The sequence below is a fragment of the Mirounga angustirostris genome, unplaced genomic scaffold (assembly GCF_029215605.1).
Source record: "Mirounga angustirostris isolate CCGP_5_RB_7025 unplaced genomic scaffold, mMirAng1.0.hap1 SCAF_12, whole genome shotgun sequence".
NCBI lineage: Eukaryota > Metazoa > Chordata > Mammalia > Carnivora > Phocidae > Mirounga > Mirounga angustirostris.
Window position 1 is genome coordinate 81784071 of NW_026991720.1, and position 23321 is coordinate 81807391.

Below are 23321 nucleotides of genomic sequence, written 5' to 3' on the forward strand. Positions count from 1 at the left end.
AAAATGGGGGCAAAAACAATAGTATTAGGTTGAAGCACACGGAATTAGTATTTTTTGAAATTCAACATAAGTTGAATATGGTTTAGTTGAATATTTATCTTCCTGGTTATAGAGATGAATAAATGTGAGCACTTAGAACAGTGTTTGCACATAGCTAGCAAGCATTCAGCAAATGTTAGCTGTTATTCTCATACAGGTCCTATCCACCCTTTGGAGGGAGAATTCTAACATCATTTACTCTCCAGACTGCTTGAATTGTTTAATTCATAGCATTTTCTGTCTCAATCAGTCATGTGACGATAACTCACATAGTATTCTCTGACACTTCTTTTTCTGCTATTTAGTCATTTTAAAATTTACTCTCACCGCAGTGACATTAAAACTTCCTTAAAATGCAGAAACATACTGAAAATAGTCTTCACCATCCCCACTCACTACCACAATTTGTTCCGGTTAGGACACGACATTTCCTCACATGCAAAAAGATCTGTGCATTTTGCAAGCGTCTACGCACGCATGTGTGTGTGCGCGCGTGCACAAAAATGCACTGAATTATGGTATTAGCGGTAGCTGTGCTGACAAAGAACAGCTTCCGCGTCAAGTCATCGATTAAAACCCAGGATAAGATTTGGTGAAACCCAGGAAATTAGCCTCCAAAACCTGATGTGAGAACTTAATATGGGAGGTTGTGCATTCGGCATGAGTACTAAATTATGCTGTTATGTTGACACAACTTGGACAGGAGGAAGGAAATTATATACACGTACCTGCTGTTTCTTGAAACACTGGTTTTAAGTAATTTTATTATTGCAGTTAAAATGCAAATGTATGAGTGTTTAATCCGTTTTTATACCTCTACTTTAAAATTTACTTTGCACTCTTTCATGTTCATGTTTATGTTCTCATATACTGTCATTAACATAAAAAGATTTCTACAAATCATTTTTTCATACTTGGAAATACTATAAGCTGATATTATAAAAGTAATATAAATATTATATTATTTAAAATATGGACTATTGAGTCAAATATGGGCTATTAAACAAATAATTATTTCAATTTATTTTATCTGAAGACATGTCTTACAAACTACTAATGGATTGTTCTTTTCACGAAAAGGGAAAAGAAATGATGGTATAATTGAGCGATGGTATAATTTAACAGTCTTTTAGGAGGAAAGGAAAAGCTTTAATTTCCTTCTTGGTGTTCTATACTTAATATCATAGGGAAATTAAGATTTATTTAAAATTACCAATGTTATGCAAAATTCATGAAATACTTATCAAGTGATATTAACAATGTCAAGTAACAAATTATCTTTTGTAAATGCTGGCAGAACTTTGACCTTTTTCCAAAGTGCTGTGGTAGCTTCCACATTTGTGACATCTGATGCCATTGACTTTATCTACGTAAGATTGTATAAACCTGCTGGCTCCACAGAACTCTCTTAGGAATCAGAGTCAAAAATACCGGTCAGAAAGTGTTCAGCTATAATCTATAAAAAGCATGAAGTCCCTAGAAAACATCCCTTAGAAATAGCGTAAAATGAATGTGCATGTATATATACATGCACACACTTATATATAAAAGAAGTAAAATTTCTGGACTAATATAGACCATATCAAGTGCTTTGATAGCTAAGTGATATCACAGAAGAGAACACCCTGTTCCAGCTCCACTTTATAAATGAGGTAACAGCATGGGATGATTTTCTGATCTTTTTCAAGTAAGCACTTTAATTTTTTTAAAGGGTGCTTGTATGCAGGTAATAACTTTCCCAATTTGCTGTTAGTCAATTAAATGAAGAAAGTAAACTTCAGTGAGTTTCAGTGGTAAACGAAAACCAGAACTAAAATGTTTATATGTTTGCAAAATAACAGCTTTAACCTAAGTGCTCCTGAGGCAGTGGCTAAGGCACTTGGCTCTGTGGGTTTACACATAATTCAGAGATTTGACTCCTACTCTATACATGTTGCAATCTTATTTTTAGAACAGTTTTGTAAACTGAAGAATAAAGAAACAGCCTAGTATAAGGAAAGAAAAAGTCCCAGTATCTTTATAAGACTAAAATTGACAAGATCAACATGGCTATATTGAAATCTGAGAGCAAAATCAGGCTTAGTCTTAAATGTATCAGAGATACTGAGCAGTGAAGGGATTCTGATGATTCGTCTTAGTCTATGGATATGTGGCAGGCATACAATATAAACTATCAGTTAAGAGTTTTTTGGAACTCATCCCTCCTCAAATCTCAGTTTTGTGCCTCCTCCACCTTCGAGGGTCTAGATCCATACTACCCTCCCTTGTCTTGTAAAAGGTTGCACATATAACCCTTATTTCAAAAACAAGAGAAAGTCCTCCATTTCTTTGTTGCATCCTACCCTACTAAATTTGTTACCCTACCCTACTGAATTTGTATGTCCAAGAACCTTAGTGACCATGTTCTCATCATTATTTCCTGAATGTTCGTATGCCTGAGGGCATTTAATGTTCTCTTTCCTTGAGTGCTGGCCCCCCATTAACTTCCAAATTAATTATACTCTTTTATTTCTTTACGTAAAATCATTTGTTCTTGTCTTCTTACCCCTGAATTATGCATAAAACCTGTAGTGATCTCTCTGCTTTTTTGTCTCTACACTCAATTTCTTGAGAAAGCACATGGACTGTTTAGTTTTATCTGTAATCTCGATAGCAATGATCAGTCTGAGTTCTGACCTTTGAAACATACACTGATGTTCATATCAAAACACTCATAAAACTTCAGTTTTGTTTTTTTTTTTTTTTTCCCTCCTATAGCACATCTTTCCCAATAGCTCAGCTGGACATCTTGAAGTATTTTTACTCTCTCCTAATTTAGTTCCATATCCAAACTGCACTGCACTCCATTACCCTTTTTTTCCTATGTACTCTACCATGCTAGCCCAGAGCACCTTTGTGATATCTTGAGCAGTCTGTGCAGAGATCTTCCTAAAAGAGGGTCTTAGGTCCTCCCTGAAAGTGGCTATGTCCTACATTAGTTTTTCCTTGTTCTGCTGTTTTTGGCCTCCTCACTCTCCAGCCCCTTCTATAGTAGGATCATAGTGCACAAGACTGTGTGTGATCTAGTCTAGTCTCTGCCTTCACATTGTCTAGGTTTGGGAACAGACTCCTTCCGGCCACATGAGTTGGCAAGTCAATTTAAGGTCTTGTGACTAAAATGGGTAAAATAATAGCTTCTCAGAGAGATCTGCAAGATCAAATGAATTGGTATATATGAAGCTCTTAGCAGCTCTAAATAAATGCTAGCCATGTGACAGCAATCTCTAAATCTCTAAATGCAGATTTTGTTATCTCTTAAGCCTACCAGAAAACAGCCACCAACTACTATTGCCTATCACATAGTCAATTAAATATTCTCCTGCCTGATCTTCAAAGCTTCCTAAATTTTACCCCATGTCGTTTTTCTAATCTTCTCTTTTGTGGATCCCATATTTGGGGTGCACTTTCCATTTTCTTCCCTCCCTCTTCATAGCAGTTCGTTGCATTTTCACAACTTTTTCCATAATATTAATCAGTCCTCTGATGCCTTTATTGCAGCCCTCTTTGGACTTTCAAAATCCTATGCTTGTTCAAAATCCAACAGGTTCACCTTTCTGAAATTACTGAATATTCAGAGAGAGTCCTCTTTCTAAGTAGCATTTTCCCATATTATACATGAGGCTCACAGTTCTCTGTAGGTTGGCATGATATGCTTTTCTCCAGTTAAATCTTAAACTTGTTGAGGTAAAACAAAATATTTTACTCTCTGTCACTATATAAAAGCACATTTTTGACATCTCAAAACTCTTATTTTCTCATGATTAACTACTATGAATGTAGAGATAAATGCCAAACACTTAAAATAGATGTTAGTACTTCACACACCACTGAACAGAGAGGCTATCTGTACTACTATTGTTGAATGAAGAAGGAAAAGGTAAATGATCAATAATTAGCTACTGACCATCAATTATGTGTCAGAAAGAAAATAGTCTAAAATGCTGCACAGTGGGAGATTATTGTGACTTTCCATTCTGGAGACTTTCCCAAAAGATACACGATAGCCTGTGTTTTAGCAGAGAAATTGATTCTGTTCTCTTCCACAGAAGATCCGGAAGGAAGCACAGTTTATAGAGTAGGAAGAGCACCATGCAATGGACTAGCATCTCACATAGTCACGTAAGCCCCACCTCACCAGCATCTGCTTATCTTTATTGAACTGGATCATAAATAATAGCAAGAAAACTGGGAATTCCAAGGAAGGGGGGTGACATTCCATTTACAGTATATCTTTAAAGTTAAATGCATGCGGTTGAAGCTTTGCAATGTGTTAGCAACAGAAAAATTAGAAATGCCTATATTATTGAGCAAATACAGCACTCCTATTTTATATATATATGAACCATTACCTCAAAAATGTCCTACTGTCCTATCTTCTATACTAAGACAATGGCTATAGTGACACAATTTTTTTTTAAGATTTTATTTATTTATTTGACAGAGAGAGTGAGCGCACAAGCAGGGGGAGTGGCAGGCCTGATGTGGGACTCGATCCCAGGATCCTGGGATCGTGACCTGAGCCGAAGGCAGATGCTTAACCGACTGAGCCACCCAGGTGTCCCAAGACAATTTCTTTTAATTTTAAAACCACTATCATTTGTGGCTATAGAAAGAAATAGTGGAAAATAGTAGCTTGTCGTGAATAAGTGGATTTGAAATTAATTCTTCATATTAATTTGTCAATTCAGTCAATGCCTCAGTGAAATAAAATGGTATTTATTTACACTCATAGTAAGAGCAAAAAGTCAACAGGGATGAATGGATGAGAGAAGTAAAGGTTTTGGCAGTAACAGAAATTTCAGTATAAATTGGTAGGTCTAGCCCATTTTATGATTGGATTCTTGTTCTCCATCGTGTACTATGCTCATTAACCCTCTGCCTGGGCCATTGACAACTAGCCAGGCTGCGACCTGAGGTCAGCACTCAGATATGTTTCATCTGGCAAGCATTATATGTAAAAAACTGAGCATACATGCCCTGGGGCAGGACACACGCTGTCAAGGGTCACAATAGTTCCTGTTCTTATGTTATTTTGTTCTTGGAACTGTCACTTTTTTTTTTTTTTTAAACCCTGTCTCCAAACCCCTGAAGCCATTTGAATTTGCCACCCTTGGTTTAGGACTCCAGCCGATCTGCTTCTTATTCTCGTGCTCCCTCTCTCTCTCAAAGTTCGGTAAGTGTGAAGCTCATTAGAAAGAACGAAGGTGGGAGATGAATTCTAGTTTCTTGTGCAAAGCCTGTGTATTGAATCATCCTAATTTTTGTTGAAACTACAGGCAACTCATTGCATATATGCTGGCATGTGTCCTGCATAACGTTTCTGAAAGCATTTTCGCAGAATCAATATAAACCTTTATAAACAGGAAATGTTTATAAGACAATCATATGTCATTACACATATTATAAAAAGCAGCAGTTTGCCAAATAAAAAAGTTGATACCAGTTTTACCAAAGATTCCTGCTTCGTTATGAAATACAATTTTGTGTGTATGTATGTATATATATGAGTGCATATATATACATATATATATAAAACTTCTCTCAGTGTGAACCAAAGTACAACTAAATTTATAAATGTACCACCACAAAAGACATTTACTTCTCATTCAAAAGCGTATCAACATAACCTTGAGACATAATGAGAAGCAATCATTTCTACGAACCTGCATACCTCCAAACAGCTTTTGTCAGAATTTGGATATTTTACTTAAGATAGTGATGCATTCATGTTCAATGTACATTATACTTTCAACATTTCTCTATCAGGTGAAGTTGCAATGGATCGTCATCACCTTTGTATTAAAGACACAATGTTACCAGTGACCACGAAATATAAAACAGGTACCACAGCAAAACAGGGACAGAAGACAGACCGAATCACAAGACAAGAAATACCCTTTAGACTACTTGTACCTTCTTAATGGTCTTCTCAATAAGCATGTCTCCAACCGGCATCAGAATACCTCCAAACACGGCCAGCACCGCACCAATGACAGCCCCAGCAATGAGCCCACAATTTCGATCACAGCCCATTTTCTTAATCAGGGAAGAAATTACGGTTCAGCACCTGCTTCTTCCAAACTCCCGCGTCTGATTAGGTAGTTTCAAGAGGGCTGGTTCTAGCATTAGAAAGAGATCATAAAACAGAAGCTTAAATAATCAGTATGAGAGATCAAAGTACAAAGAAAACACAATTGAAAAATGATTTTGCCAGTTATAAACAGATGCTTTTTCTTTTTGTTTTACGAGACGGACTTTCTAGGTTAGGCCTTCCCCTTCCTTATTTTCTCGTCTTTTCAGTTTTCTACTGTTGGATGATGAGCATTGGTATCTTATCTCAGGAGAACATGCTTGCTGTTCTTCCTGACTCTTCTGCTTTCCTGGGACACTTGGGTGCCTCCTTGTGCTTTATCTGGCTTTGCCTCCCAAACACTGCCACCCACAGCCTGCCTGAAGCTCTCCTGCACATGAGGATATGTGGACTGAGGTCTTCTCTGCCAAATGTTAAGTATGATAACACACACTGTCTTTACTATACCTTATTCACGAGTATAGAGCAAGATACAAATTTTATAGGGAATGTTCTGAGGAGTCTCAGAAAGAATCAATTCTTCTAATCATTCGTAAGCTATCTGTTAAAACAAAAATGCATGGTTAAATTGGGAAAATATATTGTCAGGAAATTAATACGAGAATACTCTCTCATGTCACCAAAATTATAATCACTACTAAAAGAAAATCTCATTTTCATGAATACTGAAATCATGCCTGAATTTTTTTTATAAACAATGTTGAAAATGGAAATATTTTAAAGAAGTGTACTTTACTTTCATCACTAATAATTGAATTTTGGATAGACCAAAGGGGTGAAGAATTTAAATACACAAGGTAGAGGATACCTAGTTTTAATGATAGGCATTGCTTTGTTACTAGTCTCAGAGATTTTTTTTTTTTTTTTGCATATTCAACTGCAATGTTATTTTGTCATCATGGGCATTTGTTTCACACCAATTCTGCTAAAATCAACTAATTTGTGCCTGTATGTATTTCACCTAGCCAATCTTATTTTTGGTATCTTTATACACTATGTGGTTATTTCATAAAAATTGAAAGGAAGTGATTTCTGAAATGAGTGGATTCCATTATAATAAATAAGAATTTGTTTCTTCTAATATTTGAAAATATTATTTGAAATATTTGAAAATATTTGAAAACACTCCCTGCTCGGCAGGGAGTCTGCTTCTCCCTCTGACCCTCCTCCCTCTCATGCTCTCTGTCTCTCATTCTCTCTGTCTCAAATAAATAAATAAAATCTTTAAAAAAAAAAAAAAAGAATGGAGACTGCAGACAAAAAAAGTCACACACAAAATATTTTTGCCAACACTGTAAATTCAATAACAAAAATTCTATTTTCTTATGGTCTCGGATTTTCCCTCCACAGTGTTGTTGCAAACAGAAGTGCCACCCTTATGACGCCATTAGTACTTATTTCCACTGAAGGAGCCATTTGGCTTTTCAAGAATATTACTTGCATAGCTAAGAAAATAAGGAAAATTAGACTTTACCTCAAAATGGAGAAAGGTAAGTGTTACACAATTTTCCCATGGCAATTTTATTTACTTACCTCTACACTTGCTTATCTTTGTCATCTCCCTTTACCCATGCCTTATACCCTGGATATGTCCACTGTACATCAGGATGCACTGAACTCATTCACATGGAGGTTCTGATGGCAAAGAAGCCTGAATCTATTAGTGTCAAATGTTTTTTTCCCAATGTAAAAGGAAAATATATAAGCCTAAATAAGTGACTTAGTTTTCCTGTGGACTGGAGTTGGCTTTGTATTAATTGCTTGGGAGTGGAATGTGAAGAAATACTTTCCCCACCCTCTGAAATCATGTAACATGCGTGCCATCCTGGTGTTCTGTACACTATGAACAAATAATCATATTCAGGGTAGCTTATCAAGTACTATCTTACTGAATGCTCATTTCAAAGACCATCCTCCAACTCTCATTTGCATGGTACACCTAAAGTAGCCATCCAAATACAGAGATCTAACCTAGTGTAGTTGAGGCTAGTAGACTAGAGATTAAACCAAAAACTGATTTGTGACTGTCTTGCCAGATGACCATGGGCAAACCACTTATGTCTCATACTTCAGTTTCCTCATGTGTAAAATAAGACACTAAGATGAGATCTGCTGTTTTTAATTTAAGTAGCTGAACTGGTTCTTCTTCAGGTTCTTACATGGATGACAAATAGGCAGAGTGACTATGGAGTACAACTGTGGTGCCTGGGATCTCAATTCCCAGCTTAGTCTCCCTACTCCCCCCTGACACTCTCCTCTCCACTTTTCGGAAGCTCTAGGAGAATCTCTATAGAAATCCATGGCTTTGCAAACCCATTTAAAAATTAGTACAGGAAATCCCCAGAGTTAAATTGCAGTTTTCTTTATATAATATCATGAATCTATTTAAAAAAACAACTCAAATATTAAGTCATCCCTTTGGAAAGTTATTTTACATTCCATATAAACATCACTAAACATCTTCACTAATATTAATAAAGTCATTTGCAACTCTGACAGATGGAACATAAAATGATTTAAAAATTACAATTCTATTATTGCTAAAATAGATATATGTGTATATATTTGCCTTTTTCCAGATTCTATGCCATAATCAAGACATGAATCTCTCTGACTTTTCCCAGAATTATTCTCCTTTATTAAAGTAGCCCATGTACTAGAGGGAAGGGTTGCTGCAAAGGGCAAAGAGTCCCAAGAATGTCCACTAGAAGACCCAGAGGACAGCATGTGTTGTCCAATGCCTCCCTCTCTGAACTAGGAAACTCATTATTATGACTTCTAAAGACCCTGAGCCCCAGAGATGTCAAGCAATGGACATGCCTGGGTCCTGCCTAGGCTCTGTCTGCTTTAAACTTAAAACTGAAGTGAGACAGTGTATCCATCCCACTGCTGTTTTGTTAATTTCTTCAGCAAACAGAAGTGTCAAGTAATTTATTCTGTTGAACTCATGGTTAGACAGTTGGTGGAATAACACTGGTCTGGATGATATATAAGGAAAGCTACAAGTATTAATCTAACATTACTTCACATGCATACTAATGTTTTTGAGAGAGAGAGCGAGAGACTGAGTATGTGTATTTTTTTTTTCAAATTTTCAACCGATTCATTTTTGATACTCTGTTTTAAGTTTCCAACTTTTTTCCCCTAATAATAGGCAAGATATTTGACATTACTTGGGTTCATTTATTTTCCTTCCGTGCCTTGATACCATGAGTAATTAGGTATCGTTATTCAACTCATACTTTAACTTTATGCTTCATATTATAAAATTAAAATCAGTCTTATTCACCTGAGGCAAAGGAGAGCCAAACACATTATGTAAGACACACACTGCATACATAAGAGGAAAGTTCAGGTTCCAGCACATTCTATTCAACAGCTTTTCCACCCATGTTTATCTTCAGGAAAAAAAGTGTAGTTCGTCCTCACTCTTCTCTCACATTTAGCATGTAAAGTGCGTGTCTTGCACACTTGGTTTTCTTCATAATCATAGTTCCTTACATAAATTACATAGTAATTTATTTCACTTGCTAATTTTGGATTACATTTTATTATTATTTCTCCTTCATAAGAATAGACAACATATTGATATCTGCAATAATTTACTTCTTGCTTAACATACTTAAATTTAGAAAGCAAAGAATCATCACAGGTACAGGAAAGAAAACTAATGGTTGAGACTTGTCTAAAGAAGAGAAAAGAAAAAGGCATATTTAAAAATATCACTTATCACATACCTTTCTTGAGGCTATAGGGAGATCAGCTGTATCTTATCAGTTTACAGATTATAAATTCTATTCCTTTTGTAGAATTTGTAAATGTATCTTATTCCCTTGGGTTATCTTTGAAAGAAGAAGAATACAATTTTCCTTTTATTTTTTCTTGTCAAATCAAAGGGGTGTTTCCAGAATGAATTTAGGAGCATTACGCCTTTCCACTATGTTGGAAACCTGGTGGTAGAAACTGAGAGACTAAGCTCTAAGAAGCCTCTCCAATAAATAGGTCAGAAAATCAGAGAAAATTCCCAGAGAATCTGTAATTCTTCCCATGTGTGGATAAAGCTGTGTTCCTTGGGAAACTCCACCCAGAAAAAGCATGGACCAGACGTAAAGTTTCCTGGGATGTGAACTGCAAAACTTGAAAAAGTTTCAGATTACAAGAGTATCTGTACCATAAATGAATGCCAGGACCCGCATGACATTTTCTTACTCACGAATAAATAGCTCAGATTTCCTATTCTATCCATAAGCCTTCCTTGCAGGTTTCCTTAGAATAGAAAACCAGACCACACACTTCTGTTTTCAACCACACGCACTGTTCTTTTGATACACAGCCTTCCTCACCTAATAAATATGTTACCTGCCCACAAAACCCATTCTTGGAGTTTTGGGATGTGATTAATTCAACAGGTTGGATATGAATGATGAAAGTTAGCTTTCAAAATTAGATTCCTTTTCACACTCTGACCCTACACCATGCCTAGGTGTGTTTATAAGCTATGATTTCCTAGACATGAGTATGATGCAGATTCAAATCCACTAGTTGCAATGGATGTAAACCAATAATTTGAATCTGCTTATGTTTCATTATGTGGGAACAGAAGGTCATTAGATCCGTACCTTATAAACTTCTATTTAGAGACAGAATTCTTTATGTGCAATTCCAATATATAAACATAGCTACAAGAAAAACTATTCTGGTTAAGGGGGGGGAGAACTGTAGCCCTTTCCCCTTCCTGTTGTACTTCACTTGGGCTCTTGAGTCATCCTCACAGAACCCTACCCCTCTGCAGAAAATACTTCAGTAACTAGATGAGAAGTTCTCCAATATCTTTTCTTATTGAAGTTACCACAGTCCTTTTTATATGTGCATTTCTATTCTACTAGAATATGTGGGGGTAGGGGCACCTGGATGGCTCAGTCAGTTAAATGTCCGACTTCTGGTTTCAGCTCAGGTCACAATCTCAGGGTCCTGGGGATCAAGCCCTGCACCGGGCTCCACACTCAGCAGAGAGTCTGCTTGGGATTCTCTCTGTCCCTCCCCTTCTGCCCTTCCTCAGCCCCTCTAAAAATCAATCAATCAATCAATCTTAAAAAAAAAATATGTGGAGGTAAAAATATACAATAGAAAAAAATTATAAACATCTATAATATGAAACAATAATACATATCACTAAATTATACTTTTCAAATATTACAATTTAAAACTTGTTTTGCTAGTAAACTTAAATTTAAAAAGTATATTGGACTTCATATGCTATACTAAGGATCTTTCTAGACACAAGCTTATCTTTTGGAGTACTTGATTACCGGAATTACTATAGGTTTGAAATGGTTCTCTTAGAGTCATAGCAGTTTAAATAGGACTGTCTCAGCTTTTCTTGATCTTTGAATCTCACACAGGAATTCTATTTTTTTCCCACCTCAAATTATATTATAAACAGTAAGATGCCATGTGGTTTGCAACGGTTCAGATTCTGGACTTTGAAGTCAAGTGATTTAGATTTAATCTGGGTCTTAATAGGATAGTTTCTTTGTGGCTAAATTTTCTCTAAAATGGCTGTATCACTAATCAAATAAGGTTGTAGATGTCAAAAGTAAATGAGATTATGTATAAAAATACCTATCATAGAAAATGTTATTTTGACATGTTATCATGAAATACTATTTTGAACAACCATACAAATAAACAGTAAAATGTTATTTCATATTGGCCAATTTTTTAATCTAATAAATGTATATAGTGTACATAGATAGAAATGATTATTTGCAAAACACTGAGATGACAATAAAATCTGATGAAATGATTTTTTTCTTTTTTTTATCTATAGGAACTTAGAGTATCACAAATGGACAGGTAGTTGCTAGCTTAGGAGATGCTCCTTAAAGCTTTTAGCCATAACTTGGGCCAGTGAACTAAAACACCTTGTGATTTTATCAAAAGACAATTACAGAATTTGTTCCTTCGGAAACAAAAAATCCACAAGATTCAAATGTGCTTGAGTAAACAGCGCCAAACATTCTCATAAAAAATAAGGGAGGCAACTATAAATTCCAAACTTTTCAGTACATCCTGTGCAAGTACTGTCCAATTGTAAGGATGATGTTCCTCCCAGGCTAACCTATTATCTGATGATGGTGGATTGGATTCATTGTTCTAGTTTAATGATTCTGGTAAATAAAGATTTTCTACTACATATTTTTCTCTCATGAAGTCCAATGGACCACTGGATTCTATATAACGAAACCTTTTTAAAATTTCATTTTGATTATTTTCTGGACCAACATTGGAAGCAATGCTTCTTTTAGATTCAAAAGACATTACTAATTCAAAACCACATAGGAGAGGACTGAAAATTGCCTGCAAACATTTTAAATATGTCTTTCACTATGTTTCTTGATAATCCCCAAACTGTGTGAGATTCACTCCAGAGAATTTATGCCATTTCCAGTATGAATTAACTTACTGTAATTAAATTGAAACTTTAAATTTTCCCAGAATGATTTATCCTTTATTTAAACTTGGTGTCATCATTCAAGTAAATAATTTACTGATATCATTCAAGTAAATAATTTACTGATATTTGTAATAAGCTTCCTACAGAGCCAAAAATATTAATTTTGATTTATTTTTATTCTCCTACCTACCAAATTTTACATAATTTACACTAATTAAATCTAGAATCATTGTTTAGAATATAATTTACTGTTCCAAGTAGCAATTATAGTATCTTTGTTCATTAAGAAAAAAAATGCTTAACAAGAACATATCCAAAATAAACATTGCATTTAACCATAGTGACTAAGTTCACCAAAAATTGATAGAAATAATAGATAGAATATAATAGATAGATAGAAAATTAAACACACTAATGACTCTGTCAGGTAATAAGAAGGTAATTGCAAACTAGAAAGTACATTGACATAAGAGTGGTAAGTCATTTATAACAATTAACGCATTATATTAATCTTATGATGAATTTTTATTCCTAAATTAAATTAAAAGTCAGGTATAAATAGCCTAAGTGTAAAATGAAAGTTTCACAATAATCAAATTGGATCATAAATCATTTTAAATATTAATAAATGTTTACAGAAGACTTTAAACATCAAAAAATAAAATGCCATTGACCATTGGACAAGGTTTTAATACTCTTTAAACATAAAATGTAGAAAGACTGGTAACTTGGAAAACAACACAAACCTAATTTTTAAATAAAGTCTAATGTCTTTGAAAAAAGTTACAGCTTTTTACTGTTATTGTTCTACAACTCCTTAAGAGTGTTTATAGAGTCGAGGCATCTCCTATCACTTAGGAGATAGAAATCTTTTTTGTTAAAAACAAATCATATGACTTACCTTTAAAAAGGCTAAGCAAGTTCTTTCAATCAAAGGCTCAAACATTTGAACAGACAGTTCTTGGTAGGACCAAATGGTATTCTGCAGAAAAACCCTACACTAAAATCCTCATTACATAAAGTGTGTGATTTTAAATATCCTTTAAAAAAAAAAAAAGTACGAGATCAAATCCCAATGAGTGGTTTGTTGCCAGAGGAGTTAGGAAAAAAAAAAAAGAAACCCACGCACATCACACCACTAGTATGGCTCTTACGGGTCTATTTTTATGGTCTGGTGAGGACCCATTACCTATATCTCAGACACTCAGCAGACTTTTTTTGTTTTTTGGCCATTTTCCCATCCAAGTAAGTCAGAGGCCAGAGAAACAAAAGGCACTGACCTGCTGATCTGCCTCTAATATGTCCTATTTTCCTGCACAATCATTATTATTCCAGATGATGAATTGGGTCCGGGGGTGGAAAGTGTAAATTAGGATGAATTAGCAATCTCACTTCCTTGTCATGATTTAGCTTGCAAAACTCCATGAGGTTGAAATAGAATGCACTTCTCTATACAGCATTAATCTAAAGTGCATAAAGACTAAGGATTTTGAAAACAGTTGGAGACACTCAATCAGCATGGATGATAAACTGACTTTAAAAAAGGAATCGCATATTGTTCTAACTAGAAATTCTTCACTGTTTATCATTTTCTGTTAGTTTTCCCCAAGTTTCACGAGCACGGCAAAATATCCATGTGAAAACAAAAAATTAAATTTCCCTTAAGTTTCTTCAGTCAAAATACAACTATTCAATAACATTTAAAAAGAATTACATTTAAGATGACCTTTACTGTAAAAAGGTATATACGTAAGGTACTTTAAAGGAAAGGCAATATTTAAAATCTAACGAAAACAAAAGGTCTTGGGCGGGGGGGGGAAAGACCGTCAATATTAAGAATCCCTTCTTACAAAGAAATTCCCAAAATCATGTAAGGAAGATCAACATCTTTACAAAGTTAAACTGTCATCTATCAGACAGGCCAGCTGAATACATGCTTCCAAGTCAACCTTGAAATAAAGTGAGGTGACAATAACAGGCAGAAGTATATTTAGTTCATTAGATCATATTTAAAGCAGTCCTTCTCATTGGATTGCCTGTGCTCTCCCTCCTGAGTGTGTGGTGAATCTTTTGTTAGCCTTGCGGTACGACTGGACAAGAATCCCAAGTGCTCTTTTTTCCCTTAAGCATTGCCTTCTTTTTCCCAGGTATTTTCACTGACACATTTATTTAAAGATGAATGCTTAGGTATTAATATTTTAGGCCTATTGGGCTTTTTTCTTTCCAAAATTTAGACCACTCTGGTAGGATAAAGTAGAAATGAACTTGTACAATCCCCTTGTGATTTATGCTTTTCGTTTCAACAGAAGAACTTAGAGATTTCAGGTAACTTAAAAAGAAGAGTCCTTTAGGGGCGCCTGGGTGGCTCAGTTGTTAAGCGTCTGCCTTCAGCTCAGGTCATGATCCCAGGGTCCTGGAATCGAGCCCCACATCAGGCTCCCTGCTCGGCGGGAAGCCTGCTTCTCTCTCTCCACTCCCCCTGCTTGTGTTCCCTCTCTCGCTGTCTCTCTCTGTCAAAATAAATAAATAAAATCTTAAAAAAAAAAAAAAGAGTCCTTTAAACTGTGAACTTTAATCTTTGTTCTTTAGTAAAAAGGTAATAAAAGGGCTATTTCAATAACTATCGTAAGAATATCTATTTTATTGGATTTAAACTGCTTTGATATATTTTCTTCTCAATTTGAATTCTCACACATTTTCCCCGCCCCCAACATGACAATTCAGAAATAGCTCACAGACACAGGAGTTCAGATAGTTCCTGTTTTAAAGAGCACATTTTAAACATATGGAAAGGATAGTTAAATAACAATGAAAACGTGAACACCATTAGAGAAAGATCCTTCAGAAAAAAAATACAAGCAAAATAGATGCTTTGACACTGAACTTACTTGGATCACTCATCAGTAGCCCAATGTCATCCAAACCCTCTGACTGTCTCTGGAGAGGGAAATGTCACACACTCCCAAGCAGTCCAAAGAATCAAATTTACATTCCCAGAAGCAGCTGTGTTCAATCCCATAGACAGCAGTTCCTGAGTAGCTTTCTGAGTCTTGTGTGCTAAGACCCAGAAAGAGCACAGCTAAGTAAAATCTGTAACCATACATTTAGATTTTGAGCAAAATCGTTACCTGGAACAATAAGGTAGAAAAACACTGTACCCATTTCTGAGTAAACACTGTTGAGATTTTCATTTTGGGAAAAGAATATGTACCCACAGTATTTTGAAGGGATATATCTTACACGAGATACACCTTATGTACACCTTATGTACATCCACTAGAACACTAGATAGATCTAGTATGATGAAGGATAAAACTTACAACATAATAAAGTCCGCTTAGGCACAGTTCTTTGGGAACTCTTTTTTTGTGACCACACAGGGTTTGGAATCCGACAGCCAAGTGAATCCTGGTGTTATTGGGCACTGGTTGTATCGAGTGGGGGTTAGCAGTTAAAGGACCACTTACTCTTATTCTTTTTAATCAAAAAATGGACAAAATATAAGTAAGCGGATAGTAATAAGAACTAAGTGAGGGAGTTGTTTGCAACACTTTACAGGGGCTTGATTACTAGCACTCAAACTCAAACCCCTTCCATTGGGCCCCTGTCCCTTTTCTCCCTTCTATTTTCTTATGATTACATAGCACCATCCCACATAGATTTGGCTTATATTTTTTGTTCTGTTTTTGCATCTGCTAGAAGATTGGCTCCATCAGGAGGGGGACATTTATCTGGTTAGTTCACTGCTGAACTACTCTGGTCTTTACCAGAGTAAAGACCAGACTCAAAGCTGGTAACCAATTAAATAAATGGACACACACAATAATTGTCATAACCATAATAATATTTTAAAAGGAGTCAGAATGGGGGCCCCTGGGGGGCTCAGTAGGTTGTTTCTGACTATTGATTTGGGCTCAGGTCATGATCTCAGGGTCATGAGTTCAAGCCCCACATCAGGCTCCACACTGGGTATGGAGCCTGCTTAAGATTCTCTCTCCCCACTCCCTCCCTCCCTCTTAAAAAAAAAAAAAAAAAGAGTGAGGATGACCAGAAACCAGAAGTTACTAGGCTGTCTGTTCATACCACGAATATTCAATGGTTTGATTGGGATGAAGAGCATCTGTTCTGAAAGTCAATGGACCAGAGTTTGAATTTGGAGTTCATCACTTCCTGAAGTGTGTGACTTGTTGGTAACTACTTCACCTCTCTTGGTTACGGGGGAAATATTGCCTTCTCAGAATTGTTGTAAAAATGGACAGTGATAATATAAAGGATTTAGCACAGATCCTGACATATAGTGTTTAATCAATACTTGCTATGGTGATCAATGGCTATTAAGCAAATGTTTATTTTAGGGAATTTATTAAAGTAATGTGGACAAATAAGAAATTTTGAGGGCGCCTGGGTGGCTCAGTTGGTTGGGCGACTGCCTTCGGCTCAGGTCATGATCCTGGAGTCCCGGGATCGAGTCCCGCATCGGGCTCCCTGCTCGGCGGGGAGCCTGCTTCTTCCTCTGACCCTCCCCCCTCTCATGTGCTCTCTCTCTCATTCTCTCTGTCTCAAATAAATTAAAAAAATCTTAAAAAAAAATTAAAAAAAAAAAAGAAATTTTGAAAATTATAAAAAGGTGTAAAATGAGAAGTTTCTTTCAACCCCCAGTTCAGGTATGTTCTCCCCAACCGCCTAGAGCTTTATGAATTTTAAATTTACATACATATGTATATGGAATAATACATATACCAAATCATACTTTCTGCAACCTGACTCTTCTCAAATTATGTGCCTTGGAGATATGATCATATTTTGGATAGAGTTAATGCTCTCTTTTTCCATTATTGAAAAATATTCCATAGTAAAGGATGTATTGTCTTTTAAATAACCGATCACTTATTTAATGGACACTTTTTTTATTTGCAGTTCTTTAATCTTACCAAAAAATGCTAAGCATTCATATACAGTTTAAAAATTTTTTGAGTATAGTTAACACACAATGTTAGTTTCAGGTGTACAATATGGTGATTCAACATCACTGTATGTTATGCTATGCTCCTAAGTGTAGCTGTCATCTGTCACCATACAATACTATTACAATATCATTGCATGTATATATAGTTTTGTTTTCCTGATCTAGGACACCAGTAAACAGCAGTGAGTGAAATTTCTAGGTCAAAAGTGTGTACATTTTTGCGGGGGGGTGGGGGTAGAGTTTTACCAAATTTCTGTTCATATTTTTACGCCACAATGTGTGAGACTACCTGTCTGCATACACACTCATACTGGTTTATACTGAATTTTGAGTTTTTAACAAGTACTTTTTTATTTTTATTTTTTTTTTAAGATTTTTTTTTTTTAAGATTTTATTTATTTATTTGACAGAGAGAGACACAGTGAGAGCAGGATCACAAGCAGGGGGAGAGGGAGAGGGAGAAACAGGCTTCCCGCCGAGCAGGGAGCCCGATGCGGGGCTTGATCCCAGGACCCTGGGATCATGACCTGAGCCGTAGGCAGACGCTTAATGACTGAGCCACCCAGGCGCCCCCAACAAGTACTTTTATATTGGTAAATACTCAAATGAATATAGTTTAACCTATTTTCTTAAGTATATTAGCCATTTCTATTTTAAAATATTTGTGAGGGGTGCCTGGGTGGCTCTGTCGGTTGAGTGTTTTTTGACTCTTGGTTTCAGCTCAGGTCCTGATCTCTCAGGGTCCTGAGACTGAGCCTGCATGGTTTCCACACTCAGTGGAGAGTCTGGTTGGGATTCTCTCTCTCTCTCTGTCCCTCCCCATGCTGGTGCACACACTATCTCTAAAATAAATAAATCTTTAAAATATTTGTGATTATATTCTCGTTCATCTTTTTTTTCCCTATGACTTTGTTTGTCCTTTCCTTGTTAATTAGAGAGGAACAGGCCAGTCTTCTGACATTGACAATTATAAAAAAATTTTTGACAATTTTAAACTTTATTTTTTTTATAATTTTATACTAAAATTTAAAATTTGTATGTCATTAACTTTCACAGTAATTTCCTTTTAAATATTGTGTCACACTTTGAAAGACTCTCTTCATTTCAAAAATATTAAAAATAATAAACCTTTTAGTTTTGTATGGTTTAAATAAAATCCTTGGTAACAGTATTTTCAGATAAGCTGATTCATGGAATTTAACACTTATGAAGTAAAAGAGGAAGAGTAAAGTAAGTTGAGTAACAAATATTGCAACATATTTGAGAAACAGATGATAGATGCATTGTAAGGACTCTAAAAGAGGGGTCACATGGCCTGAGTTCTGATCACTGCTTATTAACAACAAGATTTGTGGACTCAGTAACGCATAGTCATTGTACTTCTGATTTCTCTTCTTGCCAAAGAGGATAATCATACAGACTACACCTACACCCTCAGGCTGAAAGATCAAATCAGATATTAGGTTTAAACCTAATGCAAATCTGTATGCAGCTTCTATTAGGAGATGGAATTTTTTTAAGTGATTTTTTTTTTTTTTTTTTTTTTACAATTCAGGAAATGAAGAATCTTAGTATAACAGACATGGCAATTGTAGATTGTATGGGCATGCAAAGACGTGTAAGTTATGATGATGACATAATGAAGGAGCTCACACACACTGGAGTCTTGTCCAACTATGTCTTCCACCTGTGTTAGCTCATCGACCTGTGATAGCACCTCCCTGGGCTCTTTAGACAACTGAGGTCGCAAAGCTAGTATGTGCCAAAGCAAGGATTAAAACCCAGAGAGACTGAATGAAGAGCCTATACTCTTTTCTGAAAGAAAAAAAGAAGATAACAAGTTCTTGATCAATACATGCTTTTGCATATTCTTTGACACATTTGTACAAATTGAATAACAATTTTAAATAATCTGATGCTACATTAAGAAAATGATTTCTAACCACAAGGGAGAATGAGCGGTGAACATAGTCTGTAAGTGGTAACTAACAGAATTATTTTGAAATTCAATTAAATCGGGCGCCTGGGTGGCTCAGATGGTTAAGCGTCTGCCTTCGGCTCAGGTCATGATCTCAGGGTCCTGGGATCGAGCCCCACATCGGGCTCCCTGCTCCTTGGGAGCCTGCTTCTCGCTCTGCCTCTCTCTCTCATGAATAACTAAATAAAATCTTTAAAAAAAAAAAAAAAGAAAAAGAAATTCAATAAAATCTTTCTAAAGGCCTGTAAACTTTCTCAGAACATTAGTTGCCAGTATCAAACCGTAAGTAAAATGTGTTTTATCACTTTAATCTTTGGGGATAACTAACCATAGAGATTTACATACACACATACATACGCATACATATTTATGCACATGTATATACACACATAATTGTGTGAGTGTGTGTATAAACATACACCTATTATTTTCAATTGCTACCTTGCTTATCTGTGAAAGCATTAAACCAATGGCATGTTTTACCTGCTTTCTACGGTGAGGAAGGGCTTCACATGAAGGAATAAAAAGAAATAAATATAGATGTACATAATTAAGACATAACAGTATAATGTAATGCCAGCAAAAGCTGGAGAGATTAAAACAGAGGCTTGTAAGATGGCCCTAAAAAGAGAATTTCAAGGACATCATCAAAGGTAAAAGGCAGAATATCAGGGTAATTAAAGTTTAGATTTAAACCATGTAATCTAATGAACTGAAACGCAGGATAAAAGCAAAGATACTGCATTAAAATTAGGAAATTAACTTACCCACATATTTAATAGAAGCCATCATAGGAGCTGTGTGTAAAAGAGATTAAAGAGAGCGCACCTCTGTGTATATGGCTAGTGCTCATGTGGGCAGGGCCAAATCAATATGTAAATTTCACAGGCCATCTAAAAGTGTTGACAGACCTAATCTTTATTTCAACAGTTTGCAAAGCTGACTCAACTCTGTAAGGGGGAAGAAAATAAGTCAACATGTAAATGATACTAGGAAACACAAGGAACAGATATAATCAACATAGTTGTCAGAGTAATCTGTGCTCATACACTAAATGGAAAATTATTAGGGGGGAGAAACAGAAATAGTCAGGTAAAAGGATAACTAGGTCTGAAAACATGGCATGGTGAAATAGTAGGGAAAAAAAGCACAATAATCAATAAGGAAAACAAGCATTTAGTTAACAAATGCCAAATTAGAAAAGGTTGGGAAAAAATGTATACAACCAACTAATTTGAAATTTCAGAGGACAGAAATATTAAAAAAATGACTGAATTGAGGGTGGAACACATTTTATTCTTAAGAAATGTAATCTGACTACAGATAGCCCCTGAAGTGGGGTCTTAAAAATGAAATAAAATAATTTTAAGAAGGGTTAGAGAAATCAGTTTACATTCGTGTTAGCTCATGGCTTGGTCAAAATGATGTGCTTTAAAATGCTAAAATATCAGGTTTTTTACTGTTTAAGCACCAGTTAAAAAATTGAAGAGTGTGGGGCGCCTGGGTGGCTCAGTTGGTTAAGCGACTGCCTTCGGCTCAGGTCATGATCCTGGAGTCCCAGGATCGAGTCCCACATCAGGCTCCCTGCTCAGCAGGGAGCCTGCTTCTCCCTCTGCCCCTCCCCCCTCTCATGTGCTCTCTCTCTCTCATTCTCTCTCTCAAATAAATAAAATCTTAAAAAAAAATTGAAGAGTGTGGCAAATGTACAACAACAAAAAAATTTACACAGAGAAACCAGCTGGATAATTAGAAAGTGTTCCATTTAAGAGACATACTAACCACCTTAATTATATGGACATCCATCTCACCGGACAACCTGTTACCGTAAGTTTAAAGATACACAACACCTGGACATCAGATTCCTGTAAGAGTTAAATGTACACACACGCACGCACACGCACACGCACACACATGTGCACACTTTTCCAGGGACATAGGAGCATACCGAATTAGATTTCTTTTCAAAGATGAAAAAAAGTTTCTAAGATACACATTATACAACAGTAATTTATCTTAAAAAATCACCACACAGGAAAAAATATATTCTTGATGCCTTTCTTTTTGTTTGAAGTGGAAAAGTTTGACACTACAAAGAATCACTTGGCACAAACCCTGCATTTGAGTGACATGGCAGCTGCTGCTAGAAGATTTAAGGGAGTATAGAAAACAGTCTGTCGACCCTAGAGTGAAATCAAATCATCTTCATCATCCAGCTTGGTTCTTAGTGGGCTAAAGGGAAGGGTTTGCTCTTGGACAAGCCTGAGTTTTCGGTCTTCAAAGAACCCACAAGTTTGGTTGAGAGTGCTACTTATCAAATAAACTCCTTGGAAGAACTTGAAATATATTCTTAAGATTTCCAAGACTCCATAGGATTCAAAGTGGGGACATTTTATTCTAGATGTATTTTTCGGTTTGAATAAAGCCTCGTTGGGGCACCTGGGTGGCTCAGTCGTTAAGCGTCTGCCTTCGGCTCAGGTCATCATCCCAGGGTCCTAGGATCAAGCCCCGCATTGGGCTCCCTGCTCCGCAGGGAGCCTGCTTCTCCCTCTCCCACTCCCCCTGCTTGTGTTCCCTCTCTCGCTGTGTCTCTCTCTGTCAAATAAATAAATAAAATCTTTAAAAAAAAAAAAATAAAGCCTCGTACAATACTTTGTAAGAAAAATAACAAAAACATTGAATATATACACATGCATACATAGACTATTTATATAAATCTATCTGATAAAACTTCCAGAAGCAAATATTGACCTGGAAAGGTTATGGATCCTTTAGCTCATGTCCTTTACATATTCCAATGGGCATAGCCCAGATACCATAAACATCAGAATCCAGACGGAATAAAAAGGGGTACAGTACCACTCTGTGATACATTAGACAGAGAGATGAATTCCGAATAATTCTAAAATATCCAAACCCTGAAACCGGCCTACATGTGTCTCTGTGATTGCTGGCTGTCTGCTTCTTTCATGCAAGCAGAGGTAGAGGTAGAGGTAGAGTAAAACCTTCCCTTTGTAATCTCCACACTTCAATTCTGAATCATAAAGAAGTCTGACTTGCCTATTCAACTTCATTTTGGCTGTGACGCTTTAGTAGCAGCATTAAAGCTTGCGTTGCATTTTGGGGCTTTGAGAGTAAAACTGATAAAGGAAATCACCTTGTGGTAACCGTACGAGGGAGGTTCAAGTGAGTTTAGGCAGCATCAACCCTGTCTCTGTACAAGTCTCTGTCATCCTCATAGCTCTCCAACAAGCCACCAAGGACTCAAAACGTGTTTCTTGTGACCATCCCTTTCAGATTCCTGAAGGTCACTCTTCCCTTTTGTTCTGAGGGTATGGTTCACGTAAACAACCTTAGCTTGAGCAATATGAATTGCTACGGAATGTCACTCTTGCATGACTCTGCTAGTCCTGCTAGTTTTGTTCTGCTTCATGACCTCTTCTCTCCTCAGTGACTGCTGGGGCCCGAGGTCTCTCAGTTGTGGTATGTAGGCAAGCAAACTATCCTCCTCCACAGTGCCTCCAGTTCATGCGTAAGGACACAAATGTGAACTGGAGTGCTTATGTTATCTGAGGGCTTTTCATTTTATTCTGTGACGCTCCTTCTGTTAACACCACAGTGCTTTCCGGTTCAGAGTGAATGCTGAGATTATTATTGTTTTCCCAAGCCACAGATACAAGGCTCAAACGGCATCCTCCATGTATTCCAAGCGCTAAAAACCATTTTCTGGATATGATCCAAGAATGTTGCTAGG

General features: G+C 36.3%; 1 protein-coding gene across 9 annotated transcripts in view; it reads right to left on the bottom strand.

Moving 5' to 3' along the window:
* The window catches only part of CD36 (CD36 molecule (CD36 blood group)), a 79235-nt gene that overhangs the window by 24830 nt on the left and 31084 nt on the right, over window positions 1-23321 (bottom strand). For 2 of the 9 annotated variants that reach the window (XM_045864802.3, XM_045864801.3), the window contains exons 2-3: window positions 6617-6710; window positions 5992-6197 (exon numbers count right to left, since the gene is read on the bottom strand). In XM_045864802.3, coding sequence (XP_045720758.1) covers window positions 5992-6111 — 120 coding nt within the window. In that variant the 5' untranslated portion in view covers window positions 6112-6197; window positions 6617-6710. Of the gene's footprint in view, window positions 1-5991; window positions 6198-6616; window positions 6711-9906; window positions 10012-13527; window positions 13989-20337; window positions 20516-23321 lie in introns of those variants that run through there. The other 7 variants (XM_045864806.2, XM_045864803.3, XM_045864800.3 and 4 more) reach the window with 6 other exon arrangements.